This window comes from Gorilla gorilla, chromosome X (assembly GCF_029281585.2).
Source record: "Gorilla gorilla gorilla isolate KB3781 chromosome X, NHGRI_mGorGor1-v2.1_pri, whole genome shotgun sequence".
NCBI lineage: Eukaryota > Metazoa > Chordata > Mammalia > Primates > Hominidae > Gorilla > Gorilla gorilla.
In genome coordinates this window covers 28,162,620-28,184,916 of record NC_073247.2, presented here as the reverse complement: position 1 = coordinate 28,184,916, position 22,297 = coordinate 28,162,620, and the positions used below count along the sequence as shown (strand labels likewise).

Sequence of the window (22,297 nt, the reverse complement as noted above, 5' to 3'; positions counted from 1 at the left end):
GTCAATTTCATTATAACGCATGTTTTGAAAATTCAAGTTTGTTCCACTGTGATCGATATCAATGTGATTGATATTGATTCAAATTTGTTCCAATGTGATTGATTGTTCCAATGTGATTGATACCTTAGGTATCACTTGAATACCTAAGATATCTTAGGTATCACTTGAATACCTAAGATATCTTAGGTATTCACATTTGAGCATAACGTGAGACTCTCTAGATGAACACAGCAACTGCACACAGCTGAACTGAGCTGCATAAGAGTACATAACACACACACATATCAAATATCTACCAGCCACCTCAGTTCACTCCACATATTAGGAGCCACACCTGGTGTTATGACCTTCCCTCCAGTTTCAGGTAACCTTCCTTCCAGTCCTTCCCAGTAACTCACAAGCTGTGGCCCTTCTGTTGCCCAATCCCTAGGCACCCCCAGGACTTTTTCTGGGTGAAGTGCCAATTTATTGCAGTATTTGTGTATTTTTAACCATTTACAATGTGTATAACTGTGCTATTATATTTTATTAGGTTCCTATTTGTGTGTGTGTGTGTGTGTGTGTGTGTGTGTGTGTCTGTGTGTGTTGTCATTGGAAGAAATTTTTGAATGTTGTGCCCCTAATTCCCATTTTCTCCATAAGCCCTTTGTTTTTTATTGTGCAATTTTGCACAGTGTGGAGATTTTTAGGGATGCATATGTTGTGTCACAGCAGAATGGACTCTTTTATGCAAATAAGTGGCTACTTGTATATTTTCTTATACAGTTATAGATCACTTATGACTGGGATACATTCTGAGAAATACGTCCTCAGGCAATTTTCTTGTGCAAACATCTTAGAGTGTATTTACACAAACCTAGAAGGTACAGCCTACTACATACCTAGGCTATATGGTAGAGCCTATTGCTCCTAGGCTACAAATCTGTGTGGCATGTTACTGTACTGAATACAGTAGGTAATTGTAAAACAATGTGAAGTATTTGTATATCTAAACACAGATAAACATAGAAAAGGTACAGCAAAAATATGACATTATAATTTTATGGGCCCAACAGACTATATGCAGTCTGTTGTTGACAGAAACATTATTATGTGCTATATGACTATATACCCTTCTTTCTAACATGAAGGGTAGCATACTGTAGGCACTTTTTTGGGCTTTGCCTTTTTCAGTTAAGAGTATGCCTTAGAAATCACTCCTTATCAGTTCATAAAGGTCTTCCTGCTTCTTTTACTCCATCACTCTTCTATGTATAGGTATTTGGGTTGTTTCCAACATCTTGTAATTGTTAGCAATGCTGAAAAAAATAACCTTTTTGTATTACTGGAGGTGTATCTTTAGTAGAATTGCAGAAGCAAAAGGTAAGTGCGTATGTAGTTTGGTTAGATATTGCCAAATTGCCCTCAGTTAGGTTGGACCACATTTGAATTTCCACCAGCAATGTATGAGAGTGCTTGTTTCTCCAGTTTCACTAACAGAATACATTGTTACATTGTTTAATTTTTGCCAGTCTAATAGGTAATATGTGGAATCTCAGTGTTGTTTGCATTTCTTTTTTTTCTTTTCTTTTTTTTTTTTTTTGAGACAGTCTCCTCTGTCACCCAGGCTGGAGTGCAGTGGTGTGATCACAGCTCACTGCAGCCTCAACTTCCCCAAGCTCAAGTGATCCTCCCACCTCAGCCTCCTGAGTAGCTGGGACTACAGGCATGCACCATCAGGCCCAGCTAATTTTTGTATTTTTTTGTAGAGACGGGGTTTCACCATGTTACCCAGGCTGGTCTCAAACTCCTGGGCTCAAGTGATCCTCCCACCTGAGCCTCCCAAAATGCTGGGATTACAGGCTGCATAATGCTCTGGCCTGCATTTCTAATTGAGAGTGAGCTTGAAAAATTTTTCTTCAGTTGAAGAAACATGCCTATATTTTTTTCTGAATTGTCTGTTCACATCTTTTCCTCAATTTTTCTTCCAAGGTTTTGCTCTTTTCTTTATCCCTCAGTTTTTAAGAGGTATTTATCAATTAGAGGTATTAGCCCTTTTTCTGTTGCACATATCTTCTCCCAGTTTTTCAGCTGTCTTTTGATTTCCTTTATGGTGTTTGGGCATGCAAAAATGTTTACTGTTTAAATGCATCAATTTTTTCTTTTTTCTTTTCTTTCCTCTGTATTTTTAGCCAGAGTTAGAAAGTGTTTCCCTGGACTGAGGTCAAAGAATAGTTCATGCATATTTTCTTCTAGTACTTGTGTGGTTTCATTTTTTAGGTTTAGGTCCCTGATCCATTTGGAGTTTACTGTTGTGTATGGTAGTATGCATCCCATTAAATGATTTTTAACTAGAGGTGATTTTATCCCCTCAGGGAACATAGTGCAGTGTCTGGAGACATTTTGAGTTGTCACAAGTGAGGGGAGGGGCTAAGGATGCTGGCAAACATTGCACAATGCACAAGATGGTCCCCACAACAAAAAATTATTTGGCCCAAAATGTCAACAGTGCTGAGGTTGAGAAACACTGATCAAATTTTTCCTTTCACCAAATGGCTATGCAGTTGTTCCAGCATCATTAAAAAACTCCATCTCTTGCCTCAGTTATTTGTGATGTTGCCTTTATTGAATGTTTTTATATATACTCTGGTCTCTTTCTGGACTTTGTGTTTTATTCTACTGATATATCTGTCTATTCATGTGCCAATACCACAATATTGTAATTATAGAGGCTTTAAATATATCTTAATGTCTGGTAGGGCTAGGTTTCCTTTTTCAGTGTTTTTCTGGCTAGTCTTATATGTTTGTTTTCCCATAAGTATCTAACTCCATAAAATAAAGCTTATTGGTATTTTTATTGAAATTGTGTTAAACTTATTAAGTAACTTAGAGAGAACTGATTTGTTTGTGGTGTTGAATCATTCTATCCAAGAACAGGGGATGTCTTTCTATTTGAAAAAGTCTAATGTTGTGTCTTTAAGGAGTGCTTTAAAGTTTTTCTCATATAAGTTTTACACATTTCTGGTAAATTAATTCCTAAGTATTTGGTCTTCTTTGTTATTGCTGTAAATGGGGTTTTCTCTAACATTAGATATATATACATACATATATACATATGTATGGAAACATTAGGGGCATTTCTAATTAAAAATGGATATTGAATTTTGTTTAAGGCTTAGCCAGTATCCAAGGAGCTAACCATATGGGTTTTCCCCTCCTAGGTCTGTTAATATGATATATGATACTAATAGATTTCCTAATATTGAACCAACCTTCTATTCCTAGAATAAATCCCATTGGTCACAGTATATTAATCTCCTAATATAATATGATGTTATATTCTGTTTGCTAATGTTGAATTTAGTATTTTTGAATCAATAATCATGAGTGATATTGGTCTGACTGTCTTTATCAGTTTAGGTGTCAATGTTATACTTGCTTCATAAAAGAAATAGGGAAGTTTTGCTTCATTTTCAATGTTTGTAAACAATTTATAGAGCATTGGGAACATCTGGACTTTGAAGGTTTAGTAGAATTCCTCTGGGAAACCATCTAGGCCTGATGTTTTTTAGTGGCATGGCTCCTTAATAACTTCTTCTGGTTCTCCCATGGAAATCAGTCTGTTTAAGCTTACCAATTCTAATGACGCCAATTCTGGCTATTTTTATTCTTCTAGGAAATTATCCATTTCATCTAGGTTTTCAAATTTATTTGCACAGAGGTCTGCAAAATAGTCTCTTATAATTTTTAAAATTTCTTTTGTTTCAGTGGTATTTTTTCCTGTCATTGCTTATTTTATTTGTGTTTTCTCTCTCTTTTTCTTGGTCATGTTTTTTCAAATAATCAGGACCTAATTAATAAATAAAAATCTTGTGTGTGTTTAATGTATAGAGCATATAGTTGGGTTTGCTTTGTGAGCCAAATTGAAAAGTTTTTAAATAGGCAAATTAAGCTCACTCATATTCATTGATATGACTAAACTCTGATAAATGTTATAATTATGTGTATTTTGTTATATTTGTTATGTTTCTTCCTCTGTAAGATGTGTTGTCTTCTCTGTTTATATAAAACAATTTTTTGGTATTTAGGAAGATTTGTATTTTTTTTTTTTTTTTTGCTAGTAGTCTTCTTTGTTCTTATACCATTTTAATGTCCTTAGTCCTCTGTTTTATTATTCAAGCCTTTACTATCTGGTTAACTAGTTCTTATTGGTATCCTTTAACAGCCACTTATTGCCTAGACAGTGATCAATTAGCTTATTCTATTTTCTTCTTTACCTCTCCCTTCTCTCATTTTTAGTTGTATCATTCTCTGTTGTCACAACATTTAAAATTGCACCTTAGTTTTCTATCTTCATCTCCACTATACTTTTAGTTTTAGATCTACATTTACATGTATTAAAATGTATGCTACCCATCCTTTTGCTGACATTTCCCCAATTATCCCTTGGTTGGATGAAGCTTGTCCTGTGGTAGATGCCTCATAAAGGACTCATGGGTGCAAAATTCTCTAAGTTCCTGTATGTTGAAAATTGCTTTTCTATACTTGATAAACAGCATGGTTGGACATAAAACCCTTGCTTCATATATTCTTTCATTGATCTTTTGCAATCACTCTATGTGGATCTGCTAATCTATCTCTTACTCATTTGTGTGGCTTTGGTGTGTTTCACGAGATCCCTAGTTTAATGGCACCATCTTCTGTCAGTTTGTTGAAGTTCAAATATTTTAGTGTATTTGTTTGTTTTGGTGGTGAGGCAGGAGTTGAAGGACACACACAACTCCTGCGTGTCCTTGAATTTTTTGGTTTTATTTTGTCTTGCAGGGTCCTAGAAATTTCCTTTTTGCCTCTTTTCTTCTTCACTCCCAATTGCTGAAGGGCAGATTTCCCTTCCTGTTTGTCTTTTGTCTCCCCCAGAAGCTTTATATAGAGAAAACTGCTCCTGTAAAATATGCATACTTTTAGGCCCTTTTTTGTAGTTTGTGTCTATCTGAAAAAATTTGTAGTATTTTTCAGACTTAGGGCAGACAATTTTTCTGGTGGTGGTTTTAGATCAATCTTAGGACGCACTGCTAGTTCATCTCTTCCATGTAGCTTTCTGAATCTGCCCTCCCTCACCTTGTAACAGGAGGAAATATGCTGAGACTTGGTGTTTTCTCTCTTTTACTTAACAGTCAATTTGATGTTTGGGAATTCTCTGTCCTCAAGTTATGCTGATGGTGTGTTTTTCTGTGTGGTTTTATTTTTCCCTTCTTGTTCTATATCATTTTTGGAGGAAATAATGGGAGATGGGGACCTAGGGTATCACCATTATCGTCAGCTACCTGGGAGTCTCAGTGTATATTTCGATCCACCAAAAAACCTATGTATTCAATTGCCTCAAACAGGCTACTTTCCAGCCATCAGCACTGTAAGTCTAAGTCTAATAGTTTTTGAGCACATAAAAGTATTGTTTCTTACCAAAGAAAGGCTGTGTAGACTACTTCTAATGGTTAGTACCAAGAGTGAAAACACATGGTTGGATGTGCAGGGAACAGGCTACCTGTTACAGCTCTGGCAAACGCTCCTGTTTTGATACACATTTGCCATTCTCAATTTGACTACAGCCTAGACAAGGTAGAAAAATTCCCCAGAAATTCTGCCTGGAGGCAAATGACTTTCAGTAACTGGGTTTTTGTTTAGTACACAAACACACCTCTCCGGGAACCCTTTCCTCTCCCTACCTTTCCCTAAATAATCAGTATTCTGACACTTATCAAGTCAGTCTGCAGCCAAGAGTTCATGTGGACAGAAGTTGATCCCAGGCAGTTTCTCTTTCATATTGCCCTTGGGAACATTTTTACTACAAACTTTTTACATTTGGTTCCTAGCCAGGCCCAGATAACTCTTCAGATCCTTTACCAGCCTAAAGCTGTAGTTTCTGTGGTGCATTAAAGAAAAGGTTGAGATGCTATGTGCAAGTGTTGATTTCGTGACGTTTGTTTCGATCTCTTCTCTGTAGCTCAGGTCCACAGTAACTTCATGTCCCAAGTAAATGATCTTAAACTAATCTCTGGCTATAGAATTTCAAAATCCAGCAGGATGGAATAGATACCCCCCCCCTTTTTTTTTTAAGGAAGCCTTTCCCTGAAATGACCTCCTTTGCCACCCTTGATAAGTAAGGACTCTTAGATGGGCTTTAATTAGAGATACTCCTTGAATTTTCAGCTAACAAAGGGTTTAGGGTTTTATGCTAAATTGGCTTGTCCTGTTTCCTGTGAGTTCCCCCTGGAGAACTTTTGGTACAAATTAAATGTCAAGAAACCAAGCATCCTCTCTTCTCACTTGTAGGAGTTATGAGGTTACTTTGGAGCCATCACCAGATGCCACCAGACAGATGACACTTTGTCCCTTGAAATTTTAAAATATCCCACGGGACCCTTAGGAGTTCACTGCAGTGCCCTAAGGCACCTCAGCACACAGTTTGGGAATCACAGATATACAACCTTCCAGCCTTTTCCCCCTATGTGTATGTATATGTACACATACATATACACTCGTTGACATTTTTTGAGATTATACTATACACAAATTTATAAACTATGTAAAAATCCCTGATAATAAAATATACATTTTCCCATGTCATTAAATATTCTTCTCTAACACTATTTTTGATATTGTATTCTATCCTATAGTTATATTAATATTCATTAAACTAAGTCCCTATTGTTAGACATTTGGGATATTTGTGATTAACTTTCCCATTGTAAACAGTGCTTTGATGAACACCCTAGTGAATAAATCTTTGCATACACTGATTATTGCCTTGGGGTGAATTCCTAGATGTAAAATTGCTGGATCAAAGTTATGAATATTTAGAGTTTTGCCCTCTAGAAAGAGTGTAACAATTTATACTTCCTCTAGTCTTATATGTGAGTATATGTTATAGGCTTTTCATTTGATGGTAAGAATTTTATTGTAAACGATTTTGAATATGGACTCACATTCAGGTATTTTAGGCACTGTGCTGGGCACTTGCACAAATACATACACATAGTTTAATCTTATTTCTAAAACATCATATTTAGCCTCCTTAACAACCTTGTAAAGTTGATATTATCCCCATTTTACATATAAAGAGACTGGGAGTCAGAAAGATACAATAGCTTTTTCCAAGTCACACATCCAAAAAGTTGTAGTGCTGGGATTTAAACACGGTTGGACCTATGATCTTATCACCATATTATAGATACTTCAGGGAATTGATTGGCTAATAATAATAATAACATCTGATGTTTATGTAGTGCTTATGTATGAGGTACTGTTTACATGTATTACCACGTTCAATTCTCATGCCAAGGCTATGAGGTACTATCTACTTCTATCCCCAAGACACTGAAATGACTAACTTGCCAGGGTCATACAGCTCGCAAGTGGTAGAGCTGGTATTCAAAGTCAGGAAGTTTAGCTTCATGGTCCATGCCATTAATGACCAAGGTACAGTACAATAGCCTGCAGAGTTGCAGAAGACTGTATATCAATCTCATTATGAATGCTTTCTTAAAGGAAGAAAAGCATGGCTTCACCAAATCTCATACATGAAAGGAGAGTTGTCTAAGAAAATGTCTATCCAGCAATTTGACTACAAATTTCCTGTCTCTATACCTGCAGCCATTTGTCTTTCAGCAATATACAGTCTTGTAAGCTTGAACTATGTTCTATCCAGGCCTAAGGGATATAACTCAAATGAAAATCTTCTAATCCTGGTAGTGACCCAAACTCTTGAACAAATAAAACAGTTAAAATTACTTAGAAATACTAAGTATTATCATTTGGGATGGACAAACTTACTGAAGTTTACCTAAGTGTAATCCATAGTCTTCTCTTATTGATGTTTGTTGGGTAAGTAAATGATGTACTCTCGTTGCTATTCGTCATTTTAAGCCTTTTCCTATAGTCTTACTTTAGTATTTAGACATTATTAAAAATTATGCAGATCATGAGAAAGGGTTATATTTTTATGTAATTTCTGTAAATGCTCAAAATTCTTCTCTTTCACCTCCCCCTTCCAAGAAAACCAACTTAATTAGCCATAAAACATGTTATAATGAATGGGAAAATATTTTAGCATTTTTATGCAGAAAATGCCTCATTAAAAGCAAATGCCTCAGCAAGCAGATTTGAGCTGCTTAAGAACTTCTGCTTTATGACAAATCACTAGCATGTGAAACTGCTCTATCTGAAGAACTAGAAAGCCCTAAGAGGCCCTTGTCTCCTTTTCTTATCCTTGGGCTGCAGTGCAGCAATGTAGTAAGTGCAACATGGCATTCAGTGTGCACTTGATGAGCACTGAAGGACCTGCCTGCAGTCCAGCTACAAATAGGAAAAATGTTTTTATATTTTGTCCATTATCACTCAAGGTCTTATCTGGATGTTATATCATGTGGGTTCATTTAGATAAAGTGTTTTTGGCTGGATATTTGGCACCATGTGACCCAAATATTTTGCATCTCTCTTGCATATTGTAAAAGCCATAACAGTGCACAATTTAGAGTCATACATGCAATTTTAATTTCTAATAAAAACCTTAACTCGTACCCACACTATTGTAACTTCTTTAGACTTTGGGTCTTGAACCAGAATGACAAGACAGCAGGAATGCAGACATTCAGACAGGCAGTGTGGGCTGATTTGGTCACAAAAGCCATAGTCCCTCACTTCAATGATGCCTGCTCAGAGGCACAAAGTGCTCAGTTGTCCCCACTGAGGCCCCAGAAGGCACATCTGCGGTGATGTGTTTGTAGTGGCTGCTGATAGTATTTGCAGGTGTTTTGAGCTGGGCTCAGCTTCATCATCTGTGACCCATGCTTGAGGGCTTGGGCTGAGTTACAGCCACATCCATCTGGTCAGGGCTGAAAGCCCCAGAGGCGATGACATCACCATGGTATTAAGTTACCCTGGAGAACTAGCCTCCTTTGGAGAATGGGAAAGCATGAAATGATGACATGATTACTCTTCAAATGGTAATTTTTCGTATCACTTAAGTTCTTTAGCAGATCACCCCACCAAGTCAGCCATGCTGTCACTTTACCAGTAATAACAGTAGTGGCAGCTGTGGTTAACATTTCTTGAGGTCTTACTCTGTATCAGTCAGTCATTGGGCTAAGCACTTTACATGCCTTATCTCATTTAATACTCTAGCCCTATAAACCAGGTACTATTAATATCCCTATATTACAGATGAGGGAACTGAGGGCAAAGAACATAAGTAACCTATCCTGAATCCTTCAGCTTGCAAGCAGAAGAACCGAGGTTTGAAGTACGTATTTTTTTTCCTGATTTTAGTCTGTAACTATTCTTGCTTTACTGCATTGTGCTACCAGTTAACTAAAAAATATGTCTGTATTCCAAAAAAGAGGCGTTTCTTTCAGGAATGAAAGGAAGGGAAATTAATTTGTTCCCAAATGCCCATGATTTGAGCTCTTAGCCAGCCCAGCCTCTCTCACTGGGAGGCAGGAAACTGACTCCCAGACAAACTGATGTTTCCTCACCAGCAAGCATAGGGCTGCAGGTGGCCACCAAGCTTACCGTTAAAAAGTGACGGTCCTTAAACTCACGCCTCCTCTGGCTGTGAGCTGGAGGGTAGGCTGGCAGTGGAGGAGCTGCAATGGAAAGAGGGGCAGCTGCTCTTTGCTCTCGGCGATCGCTCCGGCTCCGGTGTTCTGAGAAGGAGAAAAAGCAGTAATACTGAAATACACTTGGCATTTTCAATTTCTCTTTTCCCCTTGGGAGTGTTAGCAAAAGGCTGTAAAAAAAAAAAAGTGAGTTTTCATTACTTTAGCTAATTTGAATACCAAGTAAGATTTTCAGAATGGTTTTTAATTGAACTTTCACTTACTATTAATATGAAATTGGATGCATACATTTCAGTGGATCCATCTCATAATCTGTACAAGAGGGCTCACTTCTGAGTTCAGTGTGACTTATTTCAAAACAACATAAGCAACAACAACAACAACAACAACAAAAGTTGAGAACATAGTGGAAGATTTGCTGCCATCAGTACTGGAGTGGAAAGTAGGCACAGACAAAACAGAGCTGCCCGGCCCACCCACTGGGTACGGGAGCTGGCTGTCACTGGCTCAGGGGAGCTGATTGCTACATATTCAGGAATTTGTGTGAGTCTATTTTTCAACTGTTGGTACCTGGAAATAACTCATGTTGGGAGTATTTACATCACATGTTTGCTGAGTGACTGAGAGTGAATTTATGGTTTCATTAAAGTCTAGTCTTTTAAAATTAGAATGTATTACATTTCTCTGTATTTCAAATGGGCTGTGGTGGGTGCCTTCACTGCCATGCGCTTTTCTAGGTCCTGTTACTTGTTTCTGACAGGTCTGCCCAATGCTGGCTCCATTTTCTTTGCCCCATTCAATGTGCTGCCCCCTAAACTAGGAACTGAGCACTCTTGAACTTTCTGATTCTATCCATGTCTGACTTGGCTGTCCGTGTGCCTCGCTGCCTGAACGTAGTGTCTGTGTCGAGAAGATGTGATAGTATTCCCCATCTCCCTTTGCTTGGGATTCTTCTGACAAATGTTGTCTCCCATAAGCAATCAGAGCAAAGGCTTCAAAACCATGTAGGTAGTCTTTGCTAAACTGCCTCCAAAGTCAATGTTTATCAGAAAGCTGTTTAAGATAAATGTCTTCCTTGTTAAAGTGCCCACCTCCAATGCCACCATCATTATGCAAGCAAACAGTGGGCTTTTCTAAATGGGTAACACAAGGAAAAGTGTTTACATTCTTAAATCCATACAGAAGAGTCGCTTACAGGTGTTACTGGTTAGGAAGAAGTGAAAGGAGGGGAGTAGTTGGAAGGGAGACATCAACTCAATTTTCCATTCAATCGCTCCCCTCCTACACAATCTTAAACATATATCTTTCTTTGCTCTAGGCTGGGAGTAGGCAGGCTAGATTAATGGCTCCCTAATAATACCTTTTTCTGGTGCTGAGGTAGGGAGAAATTAGTCCACTAGAGCCTGAAACTGCAGTGGAATCTTGCTCCTTATTCCCTTAGACCAATGAAACTTATGCTGCAGCCTGAAACTTGAAAGGAAAGGAAATATAAAATATAATTATCTATTTATAGTTGCTTATGAATCTCTCTCTCCATGATTTATGAACATAAATGATAGCATCACATAAAGCCATTACTGGCTCTGAGCATTAAAGAATTACTAAGAAAAGGGGGAAAAAAAGTAATCAGAGCCTAAATAACTTGAAATACATGTAGATGCTACTTCCTCCACAAAACCCTCCCTGAAGCTCTATGAAATGACTCGGTATATTTCTTCTTAGCCTCCCTATCACTGTATTGAAATTACCTGGTTACTTGTCTGTCTCTCCACTAGGCCAGGGATTCCTTGTGGGCAGCATACGTTATTGCTTTTTGTCTCTTAGGTTCTACAACACTCCCTTGCCTTCAATAAAATTTGTTGGGGGGTTTGCTATCAAGCAGATCTTGAAGGCAGCCAATTTCTAGGTTTTAATCTTGGTCCTCCAGCTCTCCCCTTACAGTCTCACCTCCAAAAGAAGCACAGAGCTGCTGTCACCACAGCCTCATTTGTCTGTGTTTCATTATCCACTCCCTCATGGTGGAAGCAAGGCTATTCCAGCTGTCCAAATAGAGAACCTACAGGGATGCTCACTGCAGCATTTGCTGAGCATGGCAGTTGTCTGATAGGTCAGTATTATTCATGGCCACCAGATGGCAGAAGCAGATTATGCTGATGAATACAGCAGTATGCTATTGTGTTTCTTGGACAAGGTTAAAAAAAAAGTCACTTTCTAATTTTAATTCTACACTGCATGTTTTTAATTCCATGATGGCTATAATTCTTGTTTATGGCTCTCTGCAGTGCTATTAAAACTACTACACCCAAGATATGCTATTGAGCCAACCGCAAAACAAGCCAGTCTGTGGAGGGTAAAACGCATCTCCACAGTCTTCCTTCCAAACCCCAGGAGGCCCCACATCCCTCTCTCACCGCCCCCCAGGAGGAAGTTCAGAGAAAATTGATATTGGCGCTTGCTGTTCTTCAGTTCTGCTTTAAGTCTAAACCTGACAAAGCAGTGAAATGTGATAGTTTACGAGCAGCTTGGTGTTATCTGGTGGAATCCATAAAATCCTAATCAGGGATGACTTATTAATAAAATAAAGGGATAAAAATAATTATACCTAAAGGGCTAATGTTACCCAAGATTTCTAATGATGGGACCTGAGAAAGGATTTGGTGAGAACAATCAGATTCCTTTATAGTCATCCTGTGCCCTCAATGTTCAACCAGTTTTTTGCAAAACTTGATTCAGTTCCACAAATGTTCATTGAGGACCTACTATATGTCAGCTTCATGCTAAGTGCTTTGAATAAAATAAATTAATAAGATATCATCCTTGCCCTTGAGTTGCTCATAGATTAATGGCTTATTAGTGGTTGGTTGGTAAAACAGGCCCATAGTGGTTGATTATAAGATTCTAAGTGGCAGGACGGGAGGATGCACAGGATATTATGGGAAGGGTGCCTAATCCAGGCTGCAAAGGAATGGCAAGTGTGGAAAGAAAGATTTTCAGAAGGTGGCTTAAGTTAAAAAAGAACTTCTTAGCCAACTATAAAATTGAAGTGAATGGTAAGTATGCCAAAGATGCTTCTAGAGGATACTGATCATCACTCTTCATTGTAAGTGTCACAATGTCTTCCCCTAATAACCAAGGAAAATTTTTAGAAACAATTGCTTTAGGGATATTAGGAGGTTAGCTCTTTCATTAAAAGGAAAAAAAAGATGAGGAAGGGAAAAAAGATGATAATTGAAGGCAACAAACTATTGAAGATAAGGATAGGGGAAAAGGCAGGAGTTATACAAATGTGGAATAAATAAGATGAAAACAATATCACCGTTTTGTTTCTCCACTTTGATAATGACATTAAAATATTTTACTTGCATTTTAATACTTTTGCAAAATGCCATTTCTTAAAAGAGTGTAGGGAATTTGGAAGAAAGACATTGAATGTGTAGACACCATCTATCTCCATAGCAAGAATCTAAAGGCCAAAAAAAGCTGACATGTCCCCTTCTGATACCCAATTTAGGGGGCTCTAAAACAGTGATGCTACTTTTTATTCCCCTTGTCCTAATTAGAATGGTTTTAAGGCACTGAAAAGCAACCAGTGTAAGAAAAAACTGTATTCCTATTTTGACTGCTATGAGCCTATCTCTAGCTTTCTCAGGACTGTGAGAGACATGTAAACATCAGTATCTATTTCCATGAGACACAGTGTATGGCAAGGAGGAGAAGAGCTCTGGCAGGCATTTCAGAGGCTTAGGTTGGGTCCTGGTACCACACCTAACCTGCTATGTGTGACCCTGAGCAAGTTTCCTCACCTTTCTAGGCCTCCGCGTGTCCCACTAAAGAATGGGGGCATTAGACCGATCACTGGTTCTCAAGAGAAGCAGAAGAGCCCTCTAGGGGATCATTCTAATTGTTACAATGATTGGATGGGAGCCAAAGATGACAGCCATCCCATAATGCAGAGGATGGTCAATGAAAATGTGTCCCAGGTCTCACACAATTTTAAATGTTCCATCAGAATCTCTTATAGGGGAAAAACCTAGTGCCTATTTATGAGTCAAGCCAAATTCCCTTTTCATTCTAATCCAAAGTATTTATTTTTTGCCCATATCTAATATATACTGAATGTACCAGTTTTTATGGCCATGCCCTCCTGCCCCTCGGAATAGTTTCTGAAGGTCTGTACTTAATCCAGACTTGCTTTTGACAAGTGCAGACATCTGACTGCTTCATGATGTCTTCTAGTGAGGTCACGCCTGAGCATTTGCATATTGAAATAGATATTATTATAAATAATTTCCTTTTAATTTCTCTTTATTATCATATTTAGACCATAATATTATTTTTTCTTATGTGTATGGGTAGGGCATATTACCCATGGATTTCATTTCAGGGTAGAAACGGGAGCATTTCAAAGTACTTGCTATAATAAGGGGGTGTGTTGGGGCTGATGGGACAGAGGACACCTGGATGGGACAACCTCCGAGTTGTCTCCCGCAAAAGCCCCCAAGCCCAGGATCTGTCACCTCTGCGCAGGGCTTGCAGGCTCTGCCGGGCGTGGCGGTGCAGCTCCTCCACGCAGGGTGGCCTTGTGGCTGGGAGGAAGATGTTGCGCTGCTGGTGCCACGGGGCGCGGTAGTACACACTCAGCTTACTCTCGATGTCCAGGTTGGAGACGGCTGCAAGACAAAGAAACAGGGCATTGTCCATCAGTGGCTTTAAGTTGTGCTTTTGGCCAACCCTGGGGTGGGGAAGAGGACAGGAGTAAAGTCTGGGTGGAGTGGAAGTCCAGACTACTGCATTCACATTAAGAACTAACTCAAGGCCAGAGAAAGGTTTGGCATTTATGATACTGATAGGGACAACTTTTGCCCCTGAGCCGAGGCACGGGAGGCTCCAAGACACCAACCGTCTACCTATGACTAGCTAATTTCCTCTCCGTACCTTCATTCCTCACCCTTGGCACAGTCGCTCATCAACACTGACAAGCCCCTGGCTAGCCTGCTTGGGGGTGGAGATGGGGGTCCTGTTTCTGAAAAATGTGGAGGAAAGCCTCAGAGATGAATGGAAAGGCTGCCTCAGCTGCAGCCTTCTGGCCGCAGGGCCTCAGAGCTGTAGTTCTGCACGCCGCCCCTGCTGTCCACCTGAACTTTGGCCTATACCTTGCCCTGCCTCTGTCCCTTGTGGTCCCGTCCCCAAGGTATCCTTATCATGCCCTACACCTACCGGCTCCATTGCCTGTCATCTTTCAAAGCATTGCTCTTCCTTGATTTCACCCAGGGGTGAGCATATGCATTAAAGAAACCATCATAGGGGTAATGAGTATTAAGGGAGGGAAACTGCAGATACAAGATGAGTTTTTGCAACTCATCCAAGAGATCAAGGAAGGAAGGCTTCCTTCCCCCAAACACAGCATTTAACTCACTCTTATCTTCTTCATGTACACAGGGATCCTAGGATGGAACTCTCCATGAGTTAAACAGAAATTCTGCTGGAAGCAGATGTTAGGAACCAGGAGGATTTTTACTAAGAAATGGCTGCAAAGAGGACCTCACAAGCACCTGGGTAGCCTGTCAGCCTCGGGAATGGCATGAACTGGCCCAGTCTGCTTTACCCTCCAGACACACTATCCAGATCCAGACTCCTGTCCTGGGCCCACCCTACTCCCCCCACCTCCCAGTCTCATCTCTTTCCACTCTGGTTCAGTAATGGGGGATTGACTGAGAAATCAGGCTCTCCCTGCATGCAAAAGTCAACTCCTACCCAATGGGGCAGAGGTCGTTACCAAACCCAACAGAGAGGACCATGAATTCATGTGCTCATGACAGCTGGGAGAAGAGACAGAACAGAAAGCCTGTCTGTGGAAAGAATGGGCAAGAAGCCAGGTGGGCAGTCCTAGAGGTAGAGGGGCTTCTGAGCACCCCTTCCCTTAGGCTCGTCTTTTCAGGAAGGTGGGAGCCAGGATACAGGGCTGGGCCAAGGTGACTAAGAGGTAGACCAGAAGACTCTTTTCTAGTCCCTCATTCCCTCAGCACTGCTGACCAGAGGCTTAGGGTGGTAACTTTTGACAGCCCCTCAGAAACCAGGTCAAGTGGCCATGGCTCTTTAATTCTTGTGTGGGGAAAACCTGAGCCCCTCCTATTTATCTTAATGTTCATCTGAAGAAAAGGGTCATCAGAAGTGCTTGTCAAAAACACAGATTCCTGGGCATCAACCTGGACTTTGAATCAGAATTTCCAAAAGAAAGGCCTGGTAATCTATATTACGTGAAAAGTTATTTTTATCCTCAGGCAGGTTTGAGAAACACAAAATGTCTTCTGATGATGCCTTGGGATCTTGTAGGAGTGAAAGGAGTTGGGCAACATGAGGGAAGGGAAGACGCTGCTGAAAATGGAAACATCCATCCACCCATGGAACATTCCCAAGTAGCTCTTAGTCTCAGGCATGGTGCTAGGTGTTGGAACACAGCACAGAACAAAACACACAGGAATCCCTACCCTCATAAAGCATTTGTTCTCTGGCTTTGTGCAAAATGGTTTAACTGTGATTCTGCCTGGATGAAATAGTTTGGGAGCAATGACACTGGCAGACTTTTCCTATTTTGGTATTATACAGTTCCCTAGGGATGGTCTCAGGCATCAAGACTCTAGAGGCCTTGAACGCCAAAAAGGTTATAGTCCTCACTCCTCCACGTCCACCTTTCTGCAGTAGGTGATCCCAAATTTCAGAATCAATTGGCATATCATAAAATTAGTGTAAAGATGTTCAGCAAATTCTCTTCCCTCATTATTAAATATTAAATATCAAGTTACCTGAAAAAAAACATTTTTTGGTGCCCATGCTTTGCTGATACTCTAAACACATTTCTACTGTGCTTGTTGGGCAAGCCAGTGCTGAGTTCCTGGGCTGCTAAACTCTGCCTGCTGCTTGGGACTGTGAATTCACAGATACAAAGAGTAATGCATGAGTTCCAGCATGGGCAGCCTAGTCATGGCTCCTGGGAAGAACCAACCCTCACAATGATAACCTGCAGGGCCAGGGATCATCACCTTTTTCTTTCCAAAATCTTTTTCTTTCTCCATTGAGAAGCTATATCGGATTTCTGCCACACATTAGCAGGTGAACATTTCACTCATCAGTTGCCACCATCCTGTCTATCTCTTAGACAGGGAAAGGAGGAAAACTCTTTAATGCCTTTGCTCTTAGTGAAGTCATTTGGTCACAGAGCATTAACTAGTATTATGTGTCCACTAGAGGCAGGCAGACAGCCACTAATGGAGCTCTTCCAGGGAAAACTGTCCCCTTTTTCCTTCTTTAAAAAATCTGTTCATTTTCTTAAGTAACAGTTCAACCACAGTTGAATCCATTCATTCGTGAGCTGCTCCACTGCCATTGTAAGGCTGCCCTGCATCTTCAGGTTCACGATGCTCCCTTTTCCTCCCTTTTTAACAATCTCACCATGGCTGAGTTATGCAAGATAGCAGGCTTAGTGCCCTAGGAATGTTTGTTCTCATAAAAATGGAACAAAGCAAAGCAAGAAGGTTTTTCCTCTGTTTATTTGGATACGTCCAGGGGCCACTGTGTGATAGGCAGAATTTTAGGATGATTCCCAAGATTCCTGCCTTCTTGTGCACATACCCTGTATAATCCCCTTCCCTTGAGCGTGGGAAGAACCTGTGACTTAGTTACATTACAAGGCAAAAAGGGTTTTACGGTCTGTACTCAATCGACTTGAGTTAATCAAAAGAGAGAGTATAATCCTGAGTTAATACTTAAAAGAGACAAAAAGCAACAGAGATGCTCTCCTATTGGCCTTGAAGAAGCAAACTGTCATGTTGTGGAGAGGGACATGTGGCAGGGAATGGCAGGTGGCCTCTAGGAGCTGAGGGCCTCACCCCTACAACTTCAAGAAACTGAATTCTGCCAACAACCAATGAACTTGAAAGAGAACTCTGGGCCTAAGATGAGATGAGATGAGATGGGATGACCCCAGCTGACACCTTGATTTCAGCCCAGTTAACCCTGAGCAGAGGACCCAGTCAACCCATACCCAGACTCCTGACCCATGGAAATTGAAAGATAATAAATAGGTGTTGTTTTAAGGTGCTAAGTTTGCGATGATTTGCTATGCAATAATAGAAATAATAATAGAAAACTAATTGTATTAGTCTGTCCATTCTGATGCTGCTAATAAAGACATACCCATGACTGGGTAATTTATAAAGGAAAGAGATTTAATGGGCTCACAGTTCCACATGGCTGGGGAGGCCTCACAATCATGGCAGAAGGCAAAAGAGGAGCAAAGTCACGTCTTATATGGTGGCAGGCAAAGAGAGCATATGCAGGGGAACTCCCCTTTATAAAACCATCAGATCTCATGAGATTTATTCACTACCACAAGAACAACATTGGAAAAACCAGCCCCCATGATTCAATTGCTTCCCACTAGGTCCCTCCCATGACACTGGGAATTATGGGAGGTGCAATTCAAGATGAGATTTGGGTGGGGACATAGCCAAACCATATCACTAATGCACACTCCCACTACTTTATCTACTTCTCTAGAGTCAGTCACTTGCTTTGTCTTGTCAATTCCTCCCCTCTGTTACTGCTCCCCAAGAAAGGGGAAGATAATGACAAGGGTTACAACAGGAAATAAGGCTCTATGTGTCATTTTTATCCTCCACAACAGGAAAAAGTTTATTTGGATGTATCATTTCCCTCATCTAAGACTACAAGCTCTTGTGGGAAGCTCCAACCATATGCCAAGTTCTAAGCCAGGTGCATTATATTAATAATATCATGGTACCCGCACACAACTCAAAGAGGAAAATATTGCCCCTATTTTATAGATAAGGAAATGGGAACTCAGAGAAAGTAAGTAAATTTGCTAAGTCATCCACCTGGTAAGTAGAAGACCTGGGATCAGAAACCATCTCTGTTTGGCTTCTAAGCTGCCACTCTTTCCCAAACCAATATTGAAATAAGTTTCCCTAAGCTAAGGGTGATGGGGTAGGGGAGTGAGAATGGGCCATCTGCCACATAAAAAGGATCTAGTGCTTTTCAAAATAAAGAACAAAGATTCAGAACTGCTACTCTCTGTATCATCCATAGCATCAGGTATAACCAAGAACTGAGTGACTCTTCCAGAAAGTGCCTAGCAGGAGATTGGGAAGATGTGTTCTATTATACCAGAAAGACAACACCACAAACAGATAACCACAAAACCAAACTGCTGAAAGAAAATGCCATTGCAGGAAATGTCCACAGGGCAATGAAAAGTCTTTATAGACTGATCTTAGTTCATTCCCCTGTCAAACACTGGAGATAATGGAATTGTCAAGATCTTGATTCATAGTGATGTATTGGAAGGATGGATATGGTCACTGGGGTCCTCTGAAATGAGCTAACTTAGACATTAAGGAAAACTAGTGGCTGCCACTCTCTTGGAAAGACTAGGCCCGTTTCTAAGAGCAGGAGGAAGATTGGTCTTATGAACGACTGGGAAGGGGTAAAAATCAGGGGCAAACTTAGTCTTGCCCCAGCCTCTCTAACCCCATCTCCCCTGCCCTGTTAGGGGTGCTACTCATTTGATTCTCTCTTTCCTAGCCTTGTGAGCATCCCACTGCCTTACAGCTTTATGCCCCCGGGAGCAGTGCAAAATGCTTATTCTTGGCCTCCCTTCCTAGAAAGCCTCCTTACCTCACATCCCCACCCCACACTGGCTTTCTCCCCTGCTACTCCTTCTTCCTTAAGAAGGGGGAGGTGACAGCTGAGATCAAAGTTTGACTGCTACATGTGGTGAAATTTTCAGAAAAATGCACAAAATGACTCAGAAACGGAATTTGTACCCCTTCAAGGGAGGGAAGAAAAATTTTTAAACGTTCTCAGAGTGCCTGCAGACACATTTACCCACCCACACCTTGCTAATCTTCTTCCTGCCCTTCTACCATCACAGCCACCCCCAACACATAGCTTTGTGGGCAGGAACACATCCCTCCACAAACCATCCGTTCTGGTGCCCCATGACAGGGAGGAGTGTGTTGGCATATCAATCAATTAATAAGCACCTGAAATTGTCAATGTCACAGATACATAGCCAGTTTGTTCTCCAGGTCCCTGCTATGCTGAAGCCAATCCTCAGGAGCCATCAGCTTGGTAAGCAAAATGGGAAATCTCCCTAAGGTGTCTGTTGCTGCTGCCTGAGTGCTCAGATCTATTGGGAGGATGGGAAGGGGATTTCACCAAGTGAACCCATTTATTCCTGCCTGCCCTTTCTTCCTCAGTAACCATCCCCTTGCCCACTCTGCTTGGCAGTTTGGAGGAAGGAACAGGGTAAAGTACAAGGAGAGCAAGGACCACCAAGGCTCCTGTCACCTGCAGAGCAGCCCAAAGCCAGAGCCAGTTTCCCAGAGTCTTTCCTTGCTGGGATTCCTGTTCTGTAGAACCATAATAATTCAGATTTGTTCCCCACTATGGATGAGGTGTCTCATGTTCACCTCTCAGCATCAGAAAGATCTAGGTCTCTTAACAAATTCCAGCATCTTGAAACATTCCAACACTTACAGAACAGGAGAACATATCTGTGTGTTTATTTGTACGCTAAAAGGATCTAGAACAATTTTTCCCCTAGAAATAGTTTTCCCAGCTTCTAAAACAAAACGATGCTTCATACCAGGAAGACTGTTTAATTATTGCTGTTACCATTGTTGTTTTAATGTCCAACATCCTGTGGAAAGACCAGTAGAAGCCTGGGTTCTAGTTGCAGTTCTGACACCATGTGACATTGTGCAAGTCGTTGAACCTTTCCTGGATTCAAGTTCCCCATCTTTACAAAGGAGGGGTTTGAACTTTTTGATCTCTGAGTGATGTGCTGCCCTGTCCTGTCCTGCCCTCCATTTGATGCCAGTCACCAAAATCCACCCAGACTCTGTAGTTAAGCTATGGCAGGATGGGCTGGTGGAAAGAGCTTGGGCTCTTGGATGGAAAGATGGATCACAGCATCAGTGTGATCCAGAGCAAGTCTTCTATGAAAGGGAAATCACAGAGCCTTCATTCAGTGGTTCAGGCTCCAATTAAGTAACAACATCCTTGGCATGTGTCACTGCTTAATAAATATTAGTTCCCTTTCCTGGGCTGAAAACAAAAGAAGATTGGGAGGCCAGGATCAGGGTCCAAATTCACAAGAGGAAAGTCTGGAGCTCTCCAAGGTTCTTTTTGCTTTATTTTGCCTGTCTTCTTGTTGAGTGAAGTATAAACAAAGATGAGGCTACTAAAGATCACTCTTTGAGGGTCTCATTTCTGGAAACTGGAAAGAAGACTGCCCACAACTGGGGAGCCTGTGACCTCTCTGACAGGTTCAATGTCCCCAAGTCTCTGCCATCTATTGACTTGGACAGCATTTAGTGTAATGACTCAGCGATCCTAACTCTCTGAGCCAGTGGCAGAGTTGCAGTCCTAGACATTCTTCTTAGCAGCAGTTTGTAATTTACTTGTTTATCTTCAGGTCATTCTGCTGCCATGTTCTATACCAGACACTTCCTCCAGAATGTAAGCACATAGTCATCTGTCACAGCTCAGCTATTGTTTTAAGAAAATTCCTTTAGGCATCTAGCAGAGTCATTGGATTCTACTAATGGAAGGGACCTCGGAAATTTGGACTTCTGTATTTTTTTTTTTCAAGCTGCAAGAGCATGACACATTAGTGGATTGTGAAATCCATTTAGCAGGTCAAGACTAGCATTTTAAAACTGCACGTTCTGCACATGTACCCCAGAACTTAAAGTATAATTAAAAAACAAACAAACAGAAACAATGAAATAAAATAGAGCAGACTGGAAAATACCCAAGAGCACTGCATGCAGTGTTGTTTTGTGAAGCTATCACTTGTGTCACACATGTGCATGTGCACACACGTGTGTGTTTGTGTGTGTGTATGCTGGATTGTGATGTAAAAATGTGTTTCTTACTCTGAGTAGCAGTCAAAACACTGTGAAAGCCACTGTTTAGGCCACTCCTTTCATGTGCTGATGAGAAAACTGAGATTAAAATATTTGACCCTAGATCACAGAGCTGATTTTTGGCAGAGGCAAAACCCAAAGCCAATGTCTTCTGAGCCCAGGCCCATGCACGTCCCTCAGCAGCCTCTTCCTCCCATGGGGATAATCAGCCTAGCTTCTGCTCCCTTCATATCTCTCGGTCATTATTTTCTACCTTTCACATTTATCAGGTTGTCTTTAGGAGGGGAAAAAAAACACTTCTCACCTGTGGATAGTACATATTCCATCCATTTTTATTTTAAAATTCCAGGTGCACTTCAGCTCAGAGAGCAGTTGTTGAGATGAACCAGCCACAGAAGCCAGGGTTTGCCTTGTGTTTATTTACAGAAGGACACACCCGCCAAGAGCTGCTCTGAGGAGACTATGGCTGCAAGAGAGGGCCCTGCCCATTTACCAGTAACAACTATAAGCCACTTTGAGACTTAGAGTATACATATCATCAGGGAAAGATGACATTGATGGAAAACCTTTGCTATAGCAGTGGAAACGCACCCCCCCCCCCTTTCTTCCTTCTGGTTAAAGATAGATAGCTGGGTATTCAATGTACTCAGGTATTCAGTATATGAAATATCTGAACTCCTTTCCTTCCCTGTGTTCTGTCTCTTTTGCATTCAGAGTTTTCCAGAGCAAATAACTCATAAGAGGATTGGATCA

The 22,297-nt window shown here is 40.7% G+C and overlaps 1 protein-coding gene across 1 annotated transcript in view; it reads right to left on the bottom strand.

The window, feature by feature from the left end:
• Positions 1-22,297, bottom strand: part of NHS (NHS actin remodeling regulator) — a 364,164-nt gene that overhangs the window by 33,998 nt on the left and 307,869 nt on the right. The window contains exons 2-3 of the mRNA XM_019019858.3: positions 14,111-14,263; positions 9,547-9,680 (exon numbers count right to left, since the gene is read on the bottom strand). Coding sequence (XP_018875403.2) covers positions 9,547-9,680; positions 14,111-14,263 — 287 coding nt within the window. The remainder of the gene's footprint in view (positions 1-9,546; positions 9,681-14,110; positions 14,264-22,297) is intronic.